The sequence below is a fragment of the Rousettus aegyptiacus genome, unplaced genomic scaffold (genome assembly GCF_014176215.1).
Source record: "Rousettus aegyptiacus isolate mRouAeg1 unplaced genomic scaffold, mRouAeg1.p scaffold_m13_p_9, whole genome shotgun sequence".
Lineage (NCBI taxonomy): Eukaryota > Metazoa > Chordata > Mammalia > Chiroptera > Pteropodidae > Rousettus > Rousettus aegyptiacus.
This window is the reverse complement of record NW_023416312.1, coordinates 13,632,805-13,657,117: the sequence shown is the minus strand read 5'-3', so window position 1 is coordinate 13,657,117 and position 24,313 is coordinate 13,632,805. Positions and strand designations below refer to the sequence as shown.

General features: G+C 35.7%; 1 protein-coding gene and 2 pseudogenes across 1 annotated transcript; all 3 read right to left on the bottom strand.

Moving 5' to 3' along the window:
• Window positions 1-5,523: 5,523 nt before the first annotated feature.
• Window positions 5,524-7,205, bottom strand: LOC107502954 (annotated as a pseudogene).
• Window positions 7,206-18,768: 11,563 nt separating this feature from the next.
• Window positions 18,769-19,068, bottom strand: LOC107502955 (60S ribosomal protein L37a-like). Its single transcript, XM_016130729.2, has one exon. It carries the CDS (start codon window positions 19,066-19,068, stop codon window positions 18,769-18,771), a length of 300 nt encoding a protein of 99 aa, XP_015986215.2.
• Window positions 19,069-21,619: 2,551 nt separating this feature from the next.
• Window positions 21,620-23,992, bottom strand: LOC107502957 (annotated as a pseudogene).
• Between the last annotated feature and the right edge of the window lie 321 nt (window positions 23,993-24,313).

The window sequence follows — 24,313 nt, the reverse complement described above, 5'->3', positions numbered from 1 at the left end:
CACTTACTCAAAGAGAAAAGATTCAAACTCCATCTCTTGGTGAATGGAGTGCGTACTTTTGAGATTTTGAAGAATATAGTGAGATTTACCCCTTCTCTTTAATTGATTTATTTACGCCAGGATGGACTCATGAGTATTTATTAGATACTTTAGGTCATAATGTAGTACCACATTTTAGGTAGGTGGTTTTTTGTTTTGTTTTGTTTTTGGTGAAATTGTTCCAGCTTTGTCCATTGGGAATTCTCAGTTGTTTCATGTATCACTTTTATGTACCTTCATCCCACTTCCTTGCTATTTAGCACTATAAGATGTTCTAGGTTTATCTTGTATGTTCTCTGCCCAAGCACTGGAAAACGATATTAGAAATCAAGATCTGGGTGCTGAGGGTATTCATTACTACTGAGGTGTCACTGCTCCCAGGGCCTCTCAGTGGAGACAGCTATGAAATACATGGCAGGATACTAATCCGTGTATATACACATTTATATAGTTATGTGTCCATCTATCCATCTATAGATACATATTACTAAGCTAATCACGAATTCATATTGATATCTCCAACTCTAATTCAATACTGCAGAGTTCATCCAATTGTCCCTCTTTGATTATCTATAATTTCCTTCTATGACCGTAAAAATAAAACCTGGTTCTCACCATCTACCATTTACTTATTTATTCAACATGAGACATATGTGTAAAGCACGTCGAGAATTTTAACTTAACCTGAGTCTTTGCGAGAAACAAATTTGCTAACTAGAGCACAGTTTTTATGTATGTTTCTTTTTATCTTTAGCATTATAGTTGCCCTTCAAAACACATTTAGTCAGCTTCTTTTTCTCCCACCTGCCTCAGTGAGGTTATGTCATACATTTGTAATAGAGGTACATTGATTCGTCATAGTGTATATTCTTTCTGAGATCTCCTGATATTGTGGTTGAATTTCTTTCACTTTGCATATAGTAAAGTTTATTCTTGTTGATGTACAACTCTATGGTTTTTGACAAATGCATTGATCCATATATCCACCACTCTGGTACCATAAAAAGTAGTTCCTTCACCCTAAAATTCTATAGAGATTTTTTTTTTGATAGGACACTACCATGAGAAAAAAAACACATGGAACAAAGTCTTTCCCCTAAAATATTTGGTTCTATCTAATAATGTTAAATTTTATTTCTATATTTCTAAAAACATTTTTTTTTAATTTTACAGATACCCTTACTCAATAAATATTTATAATTGCAAGCTTTTTAAAAAATATTCATGAGTGGGACTATCAGTTACCTCTTATCAGTCTTAAGAGGGAAAACCGTGAGGCCCAAATCTCATCTCTGAGAGAGCAATTCACTGTAGTAAAGAGGCTTCTCTATATGATTCAAGATCTTAATTGTTACCTATCATGGGTCTCAGCCCCTCACAGTGTTGATCATACCTGTCAGCTGAGGAAGAGAGTTCCTACAATATCTAGGTCCTTATTACTTTTTAGTGGAGTAATCAAAAGAACCAATCACTCAGGCTCAACTTTGATTTGAATTTGAGATTCATAAGTAACAAGCTTTTCACTTAATGTCATCCCAATCGGTGTGTAGCTGAATCTAGAAGTACTGTCCCTATTCCAGAATGTACTGTTTTTATATTTTGCATTTTATTTTTTGTTCTTATTTGGTTCATTGTTGTTGTTTTGTTTGTTCTGCTCAGAGGCCTACAGTTAAATTTCAGGGGCTCGATTTGCTAACATGGCTACCATTCAGCTGACAGAAGTCCAAGACTACATACAGCACATTAATAGAGAAAGGTGACTCTTAAATATTATGAAAGAATCTCAAGATATGGGATCCCAGTTTCTTCTTGTCAACTAAACCAAATTACCATATACCAAAACAATTATGCTGTGTACCCCTATTTGTTGGATTTATTTAGTTGTAAATTCTATTTGAGCACCGAGTTTGCACCTTCTTAGCTCAATGACTTCGGAAAGTTAACTTCTCTGAACTTAAGTTTCCTGTCTTCTGTTTTAATATGGTTTTTATGAAGAATAATTAAGAAATTACACTTGAATATGCTCTACAGTATATGTATATCTAATTTCTATAGATGGTTGCTTATATAATGGAGTTAGAGATAAAGAAGCTGCCAAAGCTACGGAGAAAATAAACATTGTACTTTGAATAAAGAGTAGGACAAGAAACTTCTCAGCCCCCTCCCAATGAAAACATCCAAAACTCCCTAGTTCTTCTGAAACACAGATTGAGACTAGAGTACTAAGCTCCTTGTGAGCCTGGACTATCAAACATCCATGTCCAAACTCACTGTCCAGTAATGAAATAACATATTAAATACTCCATATGGCTCTGAGAACTAAATCTAAACACCTATACTTCTTATTTTACTGTTGAAGAGACTGAAGTTGAAGCAGATTAAGATAGTGAAGTTCATAGCTGATGATCACAAGATGGTTAATGTAAATTTATTGTAAATAATTTGCAATATGTAAATAAGTATTTACAATATGTAAATTATGCCTATTGTAAATTTACTGCATTATGCTTTTGGCTCATGACATGGTAGAAGGAGCACAGCTAAAGGTTACTGTTGGACTAACAGAAATCACCAAAAGTTTTTTTGGCCTGCCATTTAGCGGTTAGTCTCCTTTATATTTTTTTCCATCTCCGGTCTTTTCCACACCTGTCCTTTTAAGGAATGGCTGCCAGAAGATGTCCTTTTAAAAGTATATTTTGGCATCTGTCGCAACTTTATGCAGCTAAATTCTGTGCATAATTAGGAGACAATTACAATATTGCATAAAGGTCATGAGGGCCTACACAGAACTTTCCTGTAGAAATTTCATTTTGGGATGAAAATAATTGGTGCTGAAATAATACATTTAAAGGTGCAATTTTGCCTTGATATAATTGTTAGCTTTGCCCGCCATCTCATGGAAGGTTGGTAGTGATGTTGTTTTGCTCTTTTTTATATACTAATAGGACTAATATTTGCATAAATTAAAATTGTGGCATTGCTTCTATTTTCTGGTACCTACTCTACCAGCTTGATTTTCACCTATAATCATAACTTTATTTTTCAAATTAATTATTTGACTTATTCTATCTTAATCAAGCCCATCCTCTCTCCCTAGAAGATTTTTTGCTCCTTCAAATGGCAAATTGTTCATGTAAGCTGGTGGCTTACTCAGTCCAAAGCAGGTGGGGGTGGTTGCATTCGTTGGGGTTCAAACAGAGAAACAGACACACTGGAGGTGATATACATATGCATGGTGACTTATAATAGGGACTTGATAGTATACAATTGTGGGAGCTAGTTAAACAGTCTTCATAAGGCTTTTGCTCTTGCTTCAGGTGCTAGAGCCTGAGGTCAGCACAGCATTCAGTAAAGAGATTAATGTGAAGTAGGGGAAGTAAGGGCAGACTGGAATCCGTGAGAAATAGCCGGAACCCATAAGGACAGACTGGAACCCATGCTCATCTTTCACTGCCTCCAAACCTCCAATCTTGGTGGTGTGAGGGCCCTACTGGAGAAATGGGTACTCTTTATGGAGCTGTTGAAGCTGAAAGAAGATCTGAGGAGGAGCTGCTGTACTTATGGTCCTGGCTGATGCTTCACACTAAGGTAAGCTAGAAGGTAAGTAACAATGTTCCTCTGCTCCTACTTTCTGAGCACACACTAAATATGGCTACTACTATATCTTTACCTTCCAAATCTCCAACCAGGTGCCTCTTGTAGCACAAGCAATCTCAGAACCACGCAGGGAACTCTGAAGAAAGTTTTAGTCCACAGTACAAAGCTCCCAGAAAGGCAGACCTACTTCCAAACAGCAGGTGAAATAAGAATTGAGTAGTTAACTTGCTTTTGCCATTGTTCTCACTGCCACCCAGTGTCACTGGAAATTCCAATGTTTTTTTAAATTTATTAATATTGTTGCTAGCATAAATCCCACCAATTGTGCAGGATTGCCCCATACTTGAGATTCTAGTTTATAACTCTGTTCTCCTTATGTCCTGTTTTAAAACTCAGTGCTTAGCTGAGACTCTCTGGATTCTTTTGGGATGTTTAAGGTCCTTTCCAGCAGACCTTGGTAGGGGCTACCCCAGGTCCCCAGATCCCCAAGTAGTTGTCCTTAACTTTGAATCTCATCAAGCAGGAACTCTGATCAAGTAGTTTTCCATTCCAAAGTCTAATCTCATTATGTAAATTTCTCAACCTGGTATCCAGGGGCCAGAGATAATATCCATTTTGAGTGTTATCAAAGAAAAGCCATTGTCAAGGCACAGGATGTTTTATCACATCCTTCTTTACCAAAAAACATCTTCAAAGAAGGGTATCTTATACTTAACAGAGGTGTTATGGAAAAGGCAAGCCTCTGCATTTATTTATACAAAAAACAGGTGTAAAACGAAAATATTATTGAATAGGAATTGGACATCAAGCACCCAAAATTTACATTAAATAAGGCTTAGAACAAAATATTAAAAGCAATTAAACGCTTCTAAACAACCAAAGGGAATTTTAAGCAATGCATGGATGTCTAATGAGATATTTCTTCCAAAGATATCACAGTTACTTGTAAGTATAAACAACTCTTTATTGCAACATGAAGTTATTCTTAAAGTTAATTCAAATATATATTTTCAAATATTAGGAATTCTTATAGTCCTGGCTGGTATCTTCTAGGAGATGGTTGTCCCAAGAGAACTTTCTGGACAGTAATCCTGTGGGAGGTCTCAGCCCTGAAACTTGAAAAAAATTGAAAGTTCAGAGCAAACAATGTCATGTGATCCAATTTAATTCTTACGAGCCTCCATCGGTTCAATTTAATCAATATTGACATACGAGTTCAGAAAATGTGGACAACCCTGTTATTTATTCTAGAAGGATGAATTGTCTTGTTAGGAATTTATCTATCCACCTTTCTCCCCTTTTCCTTATCTCTGTGTGTGTGTGAGAGAGAGAATCTGTATGTGTATGCATGTGTGTGTGTGCACATATGTATGTGTGCATGCATGTGTGTATGGACCAGTGTTAGCGTTCAAAGAACAAGAATACTGGTTTGCTTTATTTTACTGTACTTTTAAAGAACAAACACATTTCTAAAATTTTTAACTCAAAGAACTTAATCTGAATAATAAACTGCTAAAAATGAAAAAAAAAGATCATAGTTTCAGCGTGTCAGAAATGAGAAGATAAGATCCTATAAGGCTATTAATATTTTCTCCAGAATTAAGAACCTTTAGAGGTCAACCATAAGAGAACAAAGGAAAAGAAGTATAAATAAATTACTTAAACATTCACTAGATACAAAGGATAAAGAAGAAGAATAAAGAAACCAAGGAGAGAGAAAGAATGAGAGAGGAAGAATGTGAGAAAGGAAGGCAGGAAAGTAGAGGAAAGAGATGGAAGGTGATTTTTATTGTAGAAAGTAAAAGGCAAATCTATTAGTTAAACTGAATTTCAAACTTAAAGTCCAGCCTGCTGAAGTGACTTCTAGCTGGAGCAGGTATGAGGCCTTCAGGATGGCATGCACTGTACACGTTCTTGGTTCTCTTCCTCCTCTGATGTATGATCCAAATATGCTTCCACGTTTTCAGGATCTCTCCAGTGCCAATGATGACCTCTCTGTGTCAGGTGACACATGAGGAACCAAAGCATGTGGTCATCAAACAGGTAAGTGTGGTGCATTCTATCTTCATCTCATTCCTGCTTGTTCTTCTTACTAACATTCTTTAATCCAGTAAGCTCCGTGGTAGCTTTAGCTGTGGGTGCCCAGATCTTGGCATCATGGTCTAGGCCACAGGTCGCCATCACATCACAGGTAGGTGAGGGTGGGGCTCAAGAAAGTTTATGGTTCCTGCCCCGACCTCCCCCCGCCCCGCCCGCCTTTCATGAACTGAATGATCTGGCAGGATGTTTTCTTCCAGAGGAAGATGTGCCCACAATCGCTACCGCTCACCACAAACTCATTTCTAGGGCCATAGAAACTGATGCCTTTGGCTGTGGCATAATTTCTGTGTTCCTTACATCTCTTAACATACTGGGCTCCATCACAGTGAGAGGAGTTAAAGAGGTAAATACCTTCAACATTGTAACTGGCCAGGAGCTCTGTGCCATCATGGCTGTACATGAGGCAGGTAATGGCTGCTTTGGAATCACAGTTGATCAGGTGATGAAGACAGAATTTCTTAAGTACTCCATTATTCTCATCCTCATCAATTTTCCTCTGGTCATAAATTCTTACAAACTGATCTTGTCCACCCACAGCAAACTGGTAAGTATTCGTGGGATTCACAAAGATTGTGTACAATCCTACTTTCTTCTCCTTCTCTTTTGTTACCACCAATTTTGAAGCTGGCTGGCCTTGTCTGAGGTCAATGGCAAAGACAACTGCATCTTCACCTGAAGTTAGGAACTTAAAAGGGGAGTCTGGCTCCAGAACTAATTTGTGGCAGGCTCCCTTATGCTGGGCCACACACTTAGAAAGACTAAGGTGTGGCAGAGCATCTAGGTCTGTTATCCACATATTCCCACCACGGACACATGTGACCAGGGTGGAATCACCACTATTGGGAAGGAACTTGGCCTGAAAGACATTATTTTTGTGACCAGTCTCAAAGTCCAGTACTGGCTGCTTACACATCCAAACCCAAACTATCACTCTACGGTCATCACTACTACTGGCTAGCGAAGTACCACACTGGTTAAAGTGCACACAATTGACACAACCACCATAGCTTCAAGCCCATACTGCAGGTGGAAACGCTGCACAAAGACTCTTACCCCACAGGCCTCATATACAAAGTGAGCACTTGAATCCAGCTACTGCTCTCGAAGAGCAGTAAGGACTTTCCAGCGAGGGTGGGGCAGGGCAGATGTCTCTGAGGACATCCAGTCCTCCAGGGCTTGATCTTCATCTTATAAATACTGATCATAGTTAGGCTCATTGCACTGTACCTGGGCTGTTCTGCTGCTGATTCTTCCACATCTTCCTCTCCCTCCTCCTCCTCCCCTTCCAATACTGGATCCTTCTCTATTAAGTGGTAATATACCATGTTTTCGTCACTGTCTTCTATGCTTGGAGGGATAATGGTTTCATTTGAATTTTCTGAGTCTGAGTCTTGATTTTCTATGCTGGCAAGGCTGAGACCATCACCCTCCGTGGTACCATCTCCATTTCTGGTCAAGCTCACGCTCATTTTTTATCTGAGAAAGTCTCGCTCCCGGCCTCCACTCTAGAATGCTCCTCTGGTGGGCCATCTGTGCTGCTCTTGTTGTCAGACATCTTGAATGATGTTTATTGTAGTTGGGCCATAGTGTGGAAAAGTTCTAGAAGGCCGGAAAAGGGAGCAGGCCAACTTTACGTGCAGACAGGTCAGCGGATAAAAGGTAGGCCAAAGGGAGCGGGATATTATATGGCTGAGGTAGTTACAAGTATGGGAACTGGGGAGGTTCAAAAGACTTCCAATCCAGCATTTTGCAATATTTCTGGACCTCTCAGATTTTTCTAGACTCTGAGGCCCAAACCTGCAGTATCTTACATTGTCAGCAGCTGTGCATGATGTTTTTTGAAGCTTGAAATATATTGTGTTTTGGAAAACATTTTTATTAGAGAATCATAGACAAAAGTGATCTTCCTTGGGAAAAATAGTTATGCTAAGACTCTCAGTGCTTTGCTTGAGGATAACGCACAGTATGAAATGAATAGGCAAATGCAATGAAAGATCGCTAAGGTCCTCACAGGTAGTGAGTTCCTGAAATACAAGCAATGTCTTCAAACAATCAAACACTTGAGGGAAACCTCGAGAGTTTTAATTAGTAGGAAAAGCATAAGGTTGACATATAAAATACACGATGCCTAGTTAGTTGCATTTTAAATAAAATTAATACTTTTTTAGTATGCGTAGGTCTCAAATATTGTATTAGATATACTTCTAAAAAATATTATTTATCTGAAATGCACATTTAACTGTGCATTTATATTTTTGTTACATCAGGCAAGCTTTCTTAAGAGAAGAGTCGTTTCATCCCTCAGTGTAATCAAGGCGAAAATAAGTTGGGCAATCTAAAGTAGACACTGAAATGAGTAACTGCTTCACCAATTTGAAGTAGAAGCACATTTTTTTTTCTTTTTTTCCTGCCGGAGTCTACTTACTTATTTGGAGTTAATTCAATTTAACATACTTAAAGAACATGAACATAATTTTATGAAAAAAAACTTCTATGATGTCATAGAACTATCAAAAATGTAAATATCTCCCAAAATATATTAAAGGCTTTTTTTGGGGGGGGGGAGGGAGTGCTTTTCAGAAAAGAAAACAGCTCTTCAGAGACAGTTCATTGTCACTGATGTGTTAACTTCAGAGCTTCTCCAAATGAATTATTTAAGGTGATGTCAGTACATTTTCGAAGGGCTACAATAAACTGCTGACTAAGAATGCCGAAATGAGGAAAACAAGATTTTCCTCAGTAATTGCAAGATCAATGCAAAATTGATTAAACATAGAAGTAGAAAGTCTTCTATTTTTTTTTAAAGTCTTCTAAAGAGAGAGAATGGTTCCAAGGCTAATAGTACTGGAAAGACATGTAAAAGAATATTCGTAGTGATTTATAAAGAATAGCAGAGCAACCTGAAATCACCTGAAAGCCTATCAAGAGTAACGTGGATAAATAAATTAGCAAAAGTTTTTATAACGGAATAATGTACAAAAGTGAGGATTAATGAATTAAAGTAAATACATCAACATGGGTGAATCTTAATACAATGATGAGCAAAAACACAAGTGAGAGAATAGTTAATAATTTCATTTTTACACAGATCTTTATAGTTTTCATGTAATAAAGCTATTTTAAAAGGCAAGGAAATAATTGACTCAAAATTCAGGATAATTATTACCTTTGGAAGAGAGCAGAAATTTAAAATCCGTTAGAGACGAAGCTTCAAAAATTCTTGGTAATACTTATAGCTTACCCTGAATACAGGCATGTTGTTAACCTTTTTATTATTTATTGCTTGGCAAGTGCATTTATATACCTTTTCCTATGTATGGTATCTTGCATAGTAATTTTTTTAAAGAGATCATTAACAAGGGGTCTTACTCAGCCATAGCCCACAAAAGGAAGGAAGGAAGGAAGGAAGGAAGGAAGGAAGGAAGGAAGGAAGGAAGGAAGGAAGGAAGGAAGGAAGAAAGAAAGAAAGAAAGAAAGAAAGAAAGAAAGAAAGAAAGAAAGAAAGAAAGAAAGAAAGAAAAACTAGAGCATCAAACCCTATCATGCCCATCTGGTGTTGTCCAGGGGAGGAAGCCTTATTAATTGGCTTTGGAAAAATGGCTTGTCCCATTTCAAGAAACAGTTCCAGTGTTAGAGGTAGAATCAGGTTATTTTAATCTGATCCTATTATGTCAATTTGACTCTTGCCCCTATATTCTCATTAAGCAAACTTCGACTATGAATTGGATTTTCATTTAAGTCTTTATTTAAATTTACATTTAATTTAGTTGATCCATTTGGTATATTTCTATTCCCATTTATTCATTCATTCATTTCTGCACCACAAATTTATTTGGAGCTTCTGAATAAACACCATGTGCTATTCTAGGCCCTGATAATACAGTGGTGAATAAAAGTGGTAATCCCTTCACTCATGGAGTATATAATATAGTGGGAAAAGACAATAGACAAGTCAATACATAGATCACATGAGGCAGTGATGAATAGTATCGAGAGAAATAAAAGTGTGTAAGTAGATATAGAGTGGAGGTTGTTATTTTAGATCGTGCATTCAAGGAAAGTCTCCTTTATTTAAGTAGAGAGCTTAGTGAAAAAAGAAATGGAACATGTAAATATCTAGGATAAGAACATTCTCCACAGAATGACATTGAGTGCAAATTCTCTAAAATAGTAGCATAATATGAGTATTCATGGAACTTCAAGGAGACCATTGTGACTGAAACAATACAAGAAAGCATTAGGGAAAGTGTCAGGCAATAGAATTAGGAGAAGCAAAAGCCAATTAGAGACTTCTTGTCCATCATCATGAATTTTAATTTTTATTTCATTCTGTGTGTACTGGAAAACTTTTAGATGCTTGTGAGCAAGTTAATGGTATTATCTGACTTACTTTTTAAAAAGATAACTGGCTGTTGTGTGGAGAATAGAATGGGGTGGGAAGAGAGAGCAGAAATACTTTAAACTATTGCTCTAATTCAAATGAGAAATTAAGGAGATTTAAACTAGGATGACGATAGTGCAGCGGTGAAAACAGGTTGAGGTTTGGAATATATTTCGAAAGTGGAAATTATAGTATTTATTGATGAGTTGAACGTGAATGTGAGGGGGATAAGTCAGGGTACTGGCAAAAAACATATCACTTGGGCAATCTGAAGCAGTTCATAAATGGGATTTTTTACAAAGATAAGAAAAGGCTGCAGGAAGATATTATATGCCTAGATCTAAAGGTAGGGAAGAGAGAGAGTGGTTATCAAAAACCTGAGACAGAAAGAGCAGTGTAGAGAGTCTGACCTGATGGAAACTGTCATTAGCCATCCTTCAGTGAACGCATAAGGAGGAAGCCAGGAAGACAAATGCCCCAAATTCATTCTCTTCTCTCTGCTCTCTTGCTGGTACTTCCCACTGAGCCATACGAAGAAGGTAAAATTTGTATTCTGTAACTTCACTGAATTTATTAGTTCTAAGAGTGGGATTTTAGGGTGTGTGTGTGTGTGTGTGTGTGTGTGTGTGTGTGTGTGTGTAATCTTTAGAGTTTTCCATATATAAGATCATGTCATCTGGAAACAGATAATTTTACTTCTCCCTTTCCAATTTAGATGGCATTTATTTATTTATTTATTTATTTATTTATTTATTTATCGCCTGATTTCTCTAGCTAGCAGTTCCAGTACTGTGTTGAATAGAAGTGTGAAGAACAGACATCTTTGTCTTTTTCATGATATTAAAGGGAAAGCTTTCAGTTCTTCACTGTTGAGTATGCTGTTAGCTGTGGGCTTGTCATATATGGCCTTTAATATGTTGAGGCAAATTTCTTCTATACTTAATTTTTATCATAAAAAGGTATTAAATTTTGTCAAATGGTTTCTTTGCATCTATTGTAATGATTGTGTAATTTTTATCTTTAATTCTGTTAATATTGTGTATCCCTTTGACTGATTTGTTTATGTTAAACCATCCTTGTATCCCAGGGATAAATTCCAGATGGTCATGGTGTATTATCCTTTTAATGTGCTACTGAATTTGGTTTGCTAGTTTTTGGTTGAAGATTTCTGCATCTATATTCATCAGAAATATTGGTCTACAGTTTTTTTTATAGTGTCTTTGTTTGAATTTGATATCAAAGTAACTGATAATGAATTATTCAAAAAGAAATTAAGAAAACAATTCCATTTACATAGCACCAAAAAGAATAAAATACTTAAGAATAAACTTAACCAAGGAGGTAAAAGACTTGTACAATGAAAACTACAAAACACTGATGAAAGAAATTAAACAATACACAAATAAATGGAAAGGCACCCAGTGCCAATGAGTAAGAAGACTTAATATTATTGAAATGTCCATAGTACACAAAGTAAACTATAGATTCAATGCAATCCCTATCAAAATTATTCTAACAGTCTTTTTTTCAGAAACAAAAAAGCCAAACCTCAAATTCGTATGAAGCTGAAATGGGAAGTTCTGCTGTGCAACACTGGACTTAAAGTTAACGGTACTGTACTGTGCACCTAAAAATTTGTCACTGGGGTGGATTTTATGTTAAATGTTCTTACCAAAGTAAAAAATACAGAAATAAAATTTTTAATTAAAAAAATTTTAAAGAAAGAAGGGAAGAAAATAAATCTAGGTGGGCAAATGTAAGCTATCCAGTCCCTGAAGATAAAGGAGTCGATGATAACTCCTAAATGTTTGCTAAGAGCAATGTGTGAATGGTACTAAAATTTACAAAAATGAAGGCTAGGGATGGGGATGGAGAAATCAAAAGTTCTATTTTATTTCTATCAAGTATAAAAATGCCCACTTGACACTGAGAAAACAGAAATATTGAATTGATAAATGGATACAGATGTCTGGAGTTTATAGGAGAGATTATAAATATAGATATAAATTTAGAAGTTATTAGCCACTGGGAATAAAGGAAATCACCTAAGGAGTGAGTATATAGTGAGAAGACAGAGATATGAGGATTGGGCACTGGAACATTCAAATATTTATTTTAGGAGGAGAAAGAAAATATAAACATGTGGAACAGTAGGAATGGCCGCTTATAGAGGATAAAAATGTGAGAATATGAAGATGGTGTAGAAACTATTTCACAAAGGAAGGAGTGATCACCTGTGCCAATTATTGCTGAGAGGTTAAGATAAGGCCTGAGAATTGACCATTGGATTTGGTAAAAGGGAGGTAACAAGCAACTTGTTAGAACTGTTTTCATAGTGCTTGTGAGAACAAATGTTTGGGAAGAGAAAGAAGAGAGAAGAAATGAAGACAGTGAGTAAAGACAATTCTTAGAGTGTTTTGTTGCATAGGGGAGACAAGAATTGAAGTGATAGCTACAAGGGGAACTGCAGTCAGGATAATTCTTTTTAAGCTGGATTTTCACAAGATGTTACATGCTGATGACAATAATTTAGTAGTAAGGGTAAAAATTGATAATGCAGGGGAGAGAGAAGTTTCAGAAAGGAAGTCTTGAATAGGGGAGAGGGTATAGGACTCAATGCCCAGGCAGAGGAATTGTGGCAGGAGGGAAGACAAAATATTTATCCCAGAGGCAAGTAGGTTGTTAGATCTGGTGGTGAAGAATGTGCATACTCTCTTCTAATTGCTTCCATTCTCCCAGCAAATAAAGAAGGAAGGATATTAGTTATGAATAAGGAAGATGGAAGCTGTGCTGGATCTTTGAGGCAGAAAAAAGTGGAGAATAGTCAACTCACAGAATGGGAAAATGAGTGCAATAGAGGAATGGAGACTTGTTGCCATAAAAGTAAACTGAGACAGCGTGGTTATTTGTTTTTCTCTATTTCAGATATTTGAGGATGGGAGTGGAATAGGCAAATACCCAAATTCAACTAAATTCTGAATCCTTTTGCTAGTTGAGGATAATGGAGAATTTGGGGAAAAAGAGCTTAGATTCTACATAATGAAATTTTTATAATAAGGAACCATAGAATTTAACTATAAAAAAGGTAATTAAAGACAAAAGGGGGAAGATAAAAAGGGCAAATTTGATGGGGTCAGCGGATTGGAGGTCCCAGTGGAGGCAACTTTTGCTGCGATCAGCAAGTGTGTTCAAACAGAAAGGAACTAAAGTTCATTTTTGCTTCACTACCTTACGGCCTGTAAGTATATATGAAGCTTAGGAGGACAAGATGACCCAGAACACTATCATCTGTACCCAAGCTATTAAAGCAAAAGCAATTTGATTAAAAGATTAAAGTAATTCACTCTAAGACATGGCTGACTGATAAGCTTAATTTTCCCAGAAGCTATTTCCTTCATCTAAGAGGAACTTCCTACTCTACAAGAGGTATGTTTTAGAAGAAACCTTCCAGAACCATTCGAATATCTCAGGACATTGCTATGACTACTTTTTTTTTTTTTTAATTTAAGGACTGGAGTTAGAACCATCTACCTTCGTCTATTAGAGTGGTTTTAAAACTGAGTAGTGCAGTGATTTTGAAACTATTACCCTGATTTTTATTTTTCCCCATCCCTCACCCCCTCCTCTTTGGCAACCATCAGTTTGCTCTCTATAACTACTGGGTTTGTTTCTGTTTTGTTTTGCTTGTTCATTTGTTTTATTTTGTTTTAGATTTCACTTATAAGTGAAATCATATGCTATTTTTCTTTCTCTATATATACTATAACTTCTTATAGATCAGCAGTATGGCAGCCTCAAACTGAAACCAACAATCAAAGAGGGGCCTTTATCTGATTGCCTCAGTGAGTTTGGGGATTCAAGAGACAATCATTTCTAAAATGCTATATTACCTCCCTTATGTAATAGGTTTGTCTTGTTTTCTGTCTTCATAGAAATAACACCCTACTGAGGGAGACAGACTTGTAAACTAGTAATTATCATGAAGTGAAGCACATACTAAAATTAGTAGAAATTTTTGTGTGAAGATTTCATAAGGTGTTAGCAAAACTTACATTTAAATGCACTTCCTAGATTTTAGAAATAACCTATTCGAATTTCTAGGAAGCCCAAAAACTTCAAGATGCAATTTGGAATCAAAAGAGGAAAAAATATTCTCTATATTCTAGAAAAATTTCCATTTTAAACAAATAATTAAAATAGCACAATGTACGCTAGTTGAATTATTAACAGAGGGCCCTGTGAAAGTAGAGTGACAGAGAAACTGTTTTGGGGTAGACAAAGGGTTTAGATGGGATTCCAGGAAAGATGTTTGAATGTGACATTCAAGGAAGAGCAACAGAGCAGCATGCAGCAAGCTAACAGGAATTCTCTTCCGGGCCCTTGTGTATGCACGCCCACATTCCCCTGCCTCATCCTCATTCAGCCTCAATCCCTTTTCTCTGTGGGGTCTGGCAGGGCGGGAAACAGTCAGAGATTAACACGTTGTCTGTGACTAGAGGGAGGAGACAGCATGACATATTCTGGGAAATGGAAAGTCTTGGTATGATTAGAGCAGAATAAGTGTAAACAGCAGTATGAGACAAAGCCAGCCTCTAACAGAATGCTTTTTTGCAGCAGTTCTCAAACTTTTTGGTCTCAGGACCCCTTGGCATTCTTAAAAATTATTGAGAATCCCAAAGTACTTGTATTTATGTGATTTACACCTACTGATATTTGCCACACTAAAAATTAAAGCTGAGAAATATTTAAATATTTATTAACTCATTTGTTTAAAACAAGAATAATAAATCCATTACATGGTAACAGAAATAACATATTTTTGCAAAAGATAATTAATTTACTTCCCCCAAAAACAAATAATTTAATGAGAAAATTGGCATTGTTCACAATATTGCATTTTTTTTATTGCCTGGTTTAATAGAAGACATCTGGATTTTCATATCTGCTTCTTCAAGCAATCTGTTGCAAGATCACAAGTAATGCAGTGTCTGGGAAACTCGACTGTACATTTGTGAGAAAATGAGGGTGAAAAAAACAAAAAAACATTTTAAGATTGTCATGAACATAATTTTGACCTTTCAGATCCACTGAAAGGGTCTCATGGATCTCCTGTCCCTCCCCATGGGTCCCCAAGCACACTTTAAGAACTGCTACTTTCTTATAAAGAAATACAGAGAACAAGATGGATTTTATCTAGTAGGTGATGCATATATAATTAAATGATTTAAGCAAGGATTGGATTTACATTTGATAATGATTACTCTCAGGATGGGGAAATCATTGGATAGAGGCGAGGTTAGATGTTTGGAAACTAAAATTTGAACAATTTCTCACGTTCTATCTAAAAGGACTGTTTTACAAACATGTATATAATAACATTGATTATTTTTTTTATGTGTCTAGTTTCCTCTACTCAAGAGTAAGTTACTTGAAAATAGGTACTACTTTTGATTTATCTTTATAATGAAAGCTTTTGGTAGAGAGTACAGAGTGGACACCCAATAATGATTCATTGAAAACAAATGAAAGAACCAACTAAATGGCTTCAGAATATTGCAGACAGATGACAATCTAGCCTTTAATTTAATGGCAAGGGCAACACAGATGGAATAGATTCAAGAGATGGAATAAATTCACTGTTGACAGACTGGAAATGCTGTTGACCTACTTACTGAATAAGGACTGTGAAAGAAAGATAAGGCACACCATTATTTTGGTCATCTACCTTATGTGACCCTGACTCAGGGAGAATAGTACAAATAGAATGGAGTGGGATGTGAAGGGGCGATTTCCAGTTTCATTTTGAATATTATGAATTTCAGATATGGAATTTGAACCTCTCCTAGCACCATAGGCAGTTTTAAAGTTACATAGTATCTCGTCTAATTAAACCAAAACCACGGTATATTTCAATATTTGTTTTCAATGCTTTAATATTTTAGGATTTTAATACTTTTGATGTTTTAGTGTTTATTTTTAATTTCTTAGTATTTTAAATATTTAATCAGAATTCTCAGATTTTTGCTGTCCTAAATTTCCAATTCTATTAGTGGATGCCGATTTACTGCCAATCAAGTGGGATTAATTTGGCGGTCACACTGTGACTTGCAATCAAATTCACTCCTTCTAAGTTCCATCCATAATGTAGGAAGTTGACTTACTCCTACAACACTGTGAAGGAATCTGCTGACTCCACTCTTAATATGAATGTGCAGTAGAAAGTAGAAGATGTAGCATTTGACTTATTCATAGAAACTGACCGAGTCTTCTGTCACCATCCTCTTACTTCGCAAGTATCAACTAGGGTTGATGACATATTTGAAAAGATGCCTATCAGCAAGCATGGATTCTCATAATTCACAATTCATTAAATAGACACCATGTGATTGAAAATAAAGAAGTATGATGCAAAAAATTGTGTTGTGAACAACTTAAAATGAGTTTAGAAGGCAACAGAACAATCTGGCCTCATGTTTTCAAGACAGTAGCCCCAATAGACAGGAAAGAACACTTTAAATACTAAAAGGATTCGGTTCTCATGTCTTTTTTTTTTGCCGCTCATCTTTCCATCTGGCCAAAATTGTGATTTTATCCAATACTTCCCTATTAAGTGCCATCCTGTCTTTACATTTTGTTTCCAATCTACTCTGCAAGCCTAATTGTTGCCCTGTCCCAGGAGGATGTGAATAATTTTAAAGTTAGAAAGAGAAGCATCTGCACAGATAGAAAATAGCAGTCATTTCATTATAATTAGTCTATTTGTCTTTTTAAAATTTATGCCAAAAATGTATCAATATCTCCAAAGAACAAATGACTACCACCTGTCTTAAAAGCTGAATGAAGCCCCCAACTCTAATTATTTTCATTGCTTCAAATTAAAAAAAAAATGTTTGTGAAAGTTTGGGCTCTTGACATATATCACACATTTCCATTGGTTGAATAATTCAGTGAGTTATAGAAACTGTACCATTCAAGAAAAATAAAAATATAATTTTGAAAACTAAATTGTCTTTTATTTTCATTAGCTGTTAGTTGTGCATTTAATAAGGCACATGGTGAGCATGGAAACTGAATATTCATGCATCTCACTAGAGATATTGATATATTTAAATAGGCCAGAGAACATTATTTCTAAGGGTATATAAAATGGATAATCATGAGAATGTGTGAAACAAAGCTATAAAACTAAAATATGAAAAAGATTCTGGTATAATAGAATGGAATTTTTATCACCACCCTAGAGAATTAAGCACATTAAATTTAAAAGTAAACAAAGGTCTATTTTATTAAACACATTATTGAGAGTAGTGCCACTATTTCTTTCCTTCTCCCCTCATTTACATGCAGAAGGAAATTTCTGCTCTTCTCCATTTTTGGAATACTTCCACTTTTTACTCCTAATGTGATACTTTAGACTCTGAAATACAGTAGGTCCATTTCATTGTGGAGCATTCATTGCTCACATGTGACACACCCTCTTCCTCTCTTGCCAACATTTTTGCCTCAGTGCTCAGACATGATGGGCATTTTGGGCTCCTTGTCAATATGCAGTAAGTATGCTCAGACAATGCCCAGGGCCCACCGTTAGCAGAAGTGCTAGTGCTTGCTGTCTTTCACCACTGACTCTGTGTGTGTGACATGGACCTGGCATCCTTTGTCTATGAACTGTTTGTATACACAGACTCACTACTCTACAGGTCACATCAAATCTCTGTTTATGTTTTTTCTTTAATCTTTCCCCTTCTCCGCTCACTGCCCCCCTCCACCAACCCATCCACTAAATTAGTTCTGACATATAGATTTTGGGTGAATTAGCTGATCCCCAATTCACCTTCTGACTTTAACTATGTTTTCTAGTCCAGCTTCTACTGGAGAATGTTGTTGGGGTGATGGTGGGGGGTGGTGGTTATAAAGTGCTTTAAAAATTAATTAAACTACTTAAAGAGAAAAGAGGTGAGTAGTAAGATTTGGTTGCTTGGATTCTGTTTTATAAAATGCAAATGAGAAATACATGAAGTCTATGGCTGATTTTAGTCAAACACAAGCTGATACCATGATACAACATGGCTGATTTTCTTATATGGCTTCCAAATAAAACCTAAAGTCAATTTCAAAAAAAAAAAGAAAAATGAGACTACAAATATAGTGTAAGAAGCATCATTTTCTTTGGAATAAATGCATAGCTTTCCACAGTGACTACTTTGAAAGGTAGTGCTCATTTGGAGCAAAAAAGATTTAGTGAGTTTTTAGAAATTATTATATATTGTCATTCATTTCAGTTTTATCATTTACATCCCAAGGGAAGTCACTCAAATAGCATGTGTTCATTATTGAGTGAGCTGTAAAGACAGTTATAACCAAAGAGGTTCAAAATAGGGAGGGGTCTCAAAGGTGTGGGCAGTTAGGGAAATGACTTTTAAAGAGTTGAAAGAGATCGAACAACTACCAAGAGGAAAAGGAAGAGTCCTCCTGGCAAAGATAAAAAGCTGCAGGATTGAGAATACAGAAGACTTGTTTCTTTTAGAATATGAACAGACATGTTTTCATCAGGCTGATGATGCATGTGTAAGGACAGTAATAAAAGTCATTTGAAGAAGAGATTATCCAGTGATTGTTCAGAATTCTTTTTTTATATATATAAATTAACCCATTTAATAACCCACGTGGAGCTTCCACCGATCTTTCAATTCCTTCAGTCTCCTTATGGCAGACTTTCCTGTGATAGCAGAAGTGGTGTTGTAGGTCCAGGTACCACCAGCTACTGTTTTCATGCAGGAACCACAGTGCCAGATCCCCACAGCTCTTCTCTTCATCTTGATTTTGCCACAGAAGGAACAAGTGTATTTGGTGTGCTGGCTAATTTCAATTTTCTTCACCATTTTACTTAGGGAGGCGCCATAATGGGTCCCATATTTGCCAACGATACCTACTTTCTTGGTGTGTTTAGCCATGTCGCCACCAGCTAGGTAGGAACCCACCCGTTTAGAATTCTTGAAGCTATAGGGAGACCATGCGCTGTTATTCAACACAGATGTTGTAAGTGCATGATCATGGAACACGATTTTCCTGAGTGATGCAGTCCCTCTTCATGTGAACAGGAGAATCATAGTAGACAGAATAATGGCCTTCCTTCCAGATCTGTGAATATGTTAATTTACATAGCAAAAGAGAATCTGCAGATGTGATTAAATTAAAGGGTTTGAGATGGACAGATGATCCTGGATTATCCAGTTGAGCCCAATGTAATCAATCATAAGTGTCTTCGTAAGACCAAAAGGCAGGAGGTCAGAGAAGGAGACATGATGATGGAAACAAAGGTCAGATGCGGGCCTATGAGGTAAGGAATATAGGCAGCATCCAGAACCTGGAAAAGGAAAAGAAATATTCTCCCCTAGAGCCTCCAGAAGGAATGTAGCCCTGCCTACCTATTTTAGGCTTCTGACCTGCAGAACTATAAGATAATTTGTGTTATTTTAAGTCACTAAATGTGTGGTAATTTATTATAGCCATGATAGGAAGCTGATGTGGGGATGTATGTGTATATTAATCTCAGCAAGTCACTTTACAGCATCTTTAAAATATTTCTAAGCCAAGATTGAAAAGTTAAGACTATGCAATAATGTCTGCTATCAGGTTCAAAACTATCACAATAGATATGCCCAAAACTTGGTGTTTAAAAACATGGTATCCAGGGCCTGGGTTTGAATCCTGACCCTGCCCTTTTCTAATTATATAATCGTGGGCAAGCTATTTGACATTTCTGTGCTTCTGTGACCCTATGTATAAAGTGGGATTAATTATCACAACTCTCTCAGGATTGTGTGCTAAAAATTAATACAAATTGATATTAATAATTTAATATTACATAAATTAATACTTTTGAAATGTTTAGAATGTTTTATGGTACATAGTGAGCATTATGTAGAGGTTAGCTGTCAATATTACTAGTGCTAGCCTAGAGTATATTCTGTGGTCACAAGGTTCAAGGCTCTGTAATTGATTCTAAATATTTCAACATTTTTATCAACAGCTTGAATAATGGTATTAAAGGCTAGTGACATAAAATTGGGAGCTATAAATCTAATTCCAGGCTGAAGCCAATTGAGTAAAATATATTTAAGCTCCAAAACCCCCAAAGGTTTGAATCCCAAATATTTGCCAACATTATGGTATATTTACTTTAAATATATGAGTAGCTCGTTGTAATCTCTTAATCTATTTCACAGTTTGAATTGTAAATACAGTTAAACAAACTTTAGTTTTTTAAAATAAAATATGTGATTTCATATATCATAGGACTAACTTAGCAGAACATCCAATATCTTCTTTCTTACCCTAAGCACACTACCCCCACATTCAATTTGTCAAAAACATATATAGCTTATAGAGACTTAAATGTTGGTAAGTGTCATGGGAAAGAAGGGTCAATCCAACTTCTAAATCCAAATAAGGGTTATCTGCTAAATTCTTTAATGTTTGGTTTTAACACTGCCACATAAAGACATTTTTGGCAACTAATCTTATAATCTTATAGCTAATTCCCACAAAGCCACCAGTAAGAATCTTCAAAGGAGGCTGATCCATTCCTGCAGTGCTTAGCCCAACCATGGAGTCCTCTGCTTTGGGTACCCATGGGTATACTTAGGACTCAGTCGTTTTCATCCCATACAGCATCAAAATTATTTTAGGACAGTGATTGAAAAAAAATTTTTTTCAAGATCAGCCATTGCTTACCTAGAGCTGGGGTCATGGGAGAGGATTGAGTGCAAAGTAGCATGAGGGAAACTTGGGGAGATGATAGAAATAATCTATATCATGATTGTCATGGTAGTTATGTCAAAAATTTAGAAATAATAGAAGTAAAACCAATGAATCACTGAAGTAATAATTAGTAAACATTTATTGTGCACACACCAAAAACAGTTTGCAAACCGGAAGTACTGGAACCAAAACATGGAATGAGGCTCAGGTGTATATTTTTATAAAGCAGCTTGTATGGTAAGAAAGCAGTGACTTCTTCATAGTGATTGATGATCATCTTAGAATTTTCAGTGGTACCTTGTATCAACTTTGTGAAACAATTCGAGATTTGCTCCTGATTTCCAGAAGCATAAACAAGAAATGATGCAGGTTGAGTTAGTCTTGCAAAATAAGCTAAATTAAGCTTTGTTTGTATGACTAAACTAGTTTTTGTCTGCTCCAGGAATTTTCAAGGCTGGTCTCCATTTATTTATTTTTTTTATTTTAACAATTACATGATTGAATACATTTGTTAAACCTCATCATGTCATACACTAAAATGGATGGATTGCATTTCATATAAATTATACCTCACTGTCTGCTTCTCCCATTTTCCTTTATTCTCTCAAAGAACCGAAGACTGCTCATTTTCATCTTGCTAAACCTCATATGTATCATAGAACTCTTTTTCCATTTCCAAGGAGCTTTATATTCCACCTATTTTTTTTAACAACTGGTAATCAATTTATTAAAAATGTTGATTTAAACATCTGCAATGGTGACTTCGGCATTAACTCCTGGCTCAGTACTGACGTATGTAACCTGCTTAACAATCTCAGAAGGACTATGCAAGTCAATGAGTCGCTTGTGGATCCTCATCTGAAAATGATCCTAAGTCTTAGAACCTTCCCCACAAGGAGTTTTGTTTGTTTGTTTGTTTGTTTGTTTGTTTGTTTTTAGTGATTCTCAGAGTCTTGGTAGGTGTCTGAACCTGTCCTTTCACTTTGAAATTTTTTTCCTTTGCACCTCTGATCAAGTCGGCACACCCTTTCACCAAAGACTTTACCTTGTGGCTGGTTAGAGTAATTCTAATTGGGTGAATCACCACCCCTGGTTCCATGGGTGTCTTTCCACATCTTTAAAAGCTTTGGCTGGGGTGTGGCTCTTTGACTAACTTGTTCCTCAGTGGGTACACCCTGCGGTGGGTCAGGAGCTGGAGCAGCCAGAACTGAGCTCCACTGCAGCTGAGACAGCATCTTTCTCAAAGAACCCACCTATTTTTAAATTTATGTTTTAGTAAATTAGTCTTTCAACAGTTATTAACTCAGACCTTTTCTCATTTTACCCTTTTTCCATAGACTGAAGCATGCTCTTCACAATTGTTTAAAAATAGTTCACTTAAAATATTTATCAAATGCCTACTAAAAATGTCAGGCAGTGTTATAGATGTAATGAATCAGATTGAAGAAGACAAAAACCCATGTTCTGATATATATTATTATGTGATATGATAAGTATAAAAATGAAGCAAGAGATGAGGATAGGAATGCTGGGAAAGGGGTTATTTTTTGCAAAGTCCAGACCCCAAAAAAGGCATCCTGGAGAATGTACTGAACACAGACTTTAAGGAGAATAAAGCATATGGGTATATCTATCGTAGTACACATACATACAAATGTATTGAGTGAATTTTTTTTGAAACAAGTGTGAAAAGCATTCTTCAATCTATGGAAAAGGGGTAAAATAAAAAAATATCTGAGTTAATAACTATTGAAATTAATTTGTTAAATTTAAGTTAAAACAGATTTAATAAAAATAGGTGAGCTTTTATGTATATATAATATTAAAGTTTTATTTAAAAATGGGTACCTATCTTATTGTGTTCTTAGAAATACATAAGACAATATATGTCTCATGACTGGCACAAAGTAGGTATGCAGTCGATATTAGCCAATGACATAAAGAAAAGGACGGCATAATATTTGATCTCAAGACTGTGAATTATTTTGGAGAAAGAAAGAGTTGTTAAAACCTAATTCCCCAAATCTCATTTAGATTAAAAGGAGGTAAGAGGTTATGAGAACTGATAAGGCAGAGAATAAGCACTTAGCTGCCCCTGTGAAAATTTATTTTGGAGGGAGCAAGTGGAAAGGGATGCCCTAAGGGGCACTGAAATATGATAATAGAGGGTGGCCTTTGGTCTGTGTTATGATATATAACCTACCAAGCTTTGGTTAGAGTGAGTAGGGTACATAAGAAGAGGGTAGAGCTATACTGACTTAGATACTACAAAACCACTAAAATAGGCTGCTAACTCATTCCTCTTGTTCTTTTCAAAGATGGCTACATTACTGATGGGAAATAAATGAAAAGGATATTTATATTTGCAGTATTTTAATTTTTAAAAGAAGTTCTGATTTATATTTATTTATATTTATTTTTGATCATATGTATTTACACATAAAAGATTAACAACTTATTTCTTGTTATTAATTTCATAATATACTTTGTATAATTCTTAGACATTTATATTTTAACATTGTTTAGTTTCTTTATAATAATTTTAATTTGCAGGTTATATTACTCTATCTGTAACACTACCCAGTGTGTGTGTGTGTGTGTGTGTGTGTGTGTGTGTGTGTGTGTGTGTGCAGTGGCATTTAAAATGCAGTATATGATCTTTACCTTTAGAGTTTACAACCATTTATACGTTGAGCTCGACTAGGCCTTCATAACACATAACATTTGAAAATAAAGAGTTAAAACATAAATATACTACCTTGTTCAAATGTCGGCAGGTAAAATTTATTATTTATAATTATTACAAATATTCTGTTCTCGTGTTGAAAAAAACAATTTTCAGTCCTAGCTGCTATTAACTCTCAGTCTAGTCTCCATGTGAGGATTGCTGATCTGAGCTTTTATCTTCATACTTAAAGAGCATTGGAAGTATTTTAGAAATGGAATGCATCCCTTAGACAGTTTGCATGTCCTTTGGAAATGAGATAAGTATTCAATTGCATTTTCCTGCATATTACACATTTAACTGTCACTCTGGATGACTCTTATGGGGCTACTGAAAGATTCAGCTAAAGATTCTTACTTGAGCCACGCAGTCTGTCCTGCATTTAGCATGTGCTACAAACTATGTCTCTTATTTAAAAAAAAATAGAGAGAATTGCAAACGTGAAATCTGAATGCAATATTTGATTTGAATCCTATAATAACATTAATATTTTATTTCTTTTTCCTTAATAGTTACTTAGGGTTAAATATGTTTAAGTATGCAAGCTGCCGCTCCATTTTCTCAGAAACAGAGTATATACACTTATTTATAAGACAGTTTAGTTCCTTTTAGCTAAAATATTACTTATTTTTCTCTCATTTTAAAGTACATGTAAGGTGGATTAATTTAAAGTAGAAAAATGCCTAGAATATGCAAGCAGATCAACTGTA

Coding starts and splice junctions, on each gene's coding strand:
- LOC107502955 (XM_016130729.2), bottom strand. CDS start 19,068: ATGGCTAAACACACCAAGAAAGTAGGTATCGTTGGCAAATATGGGACC.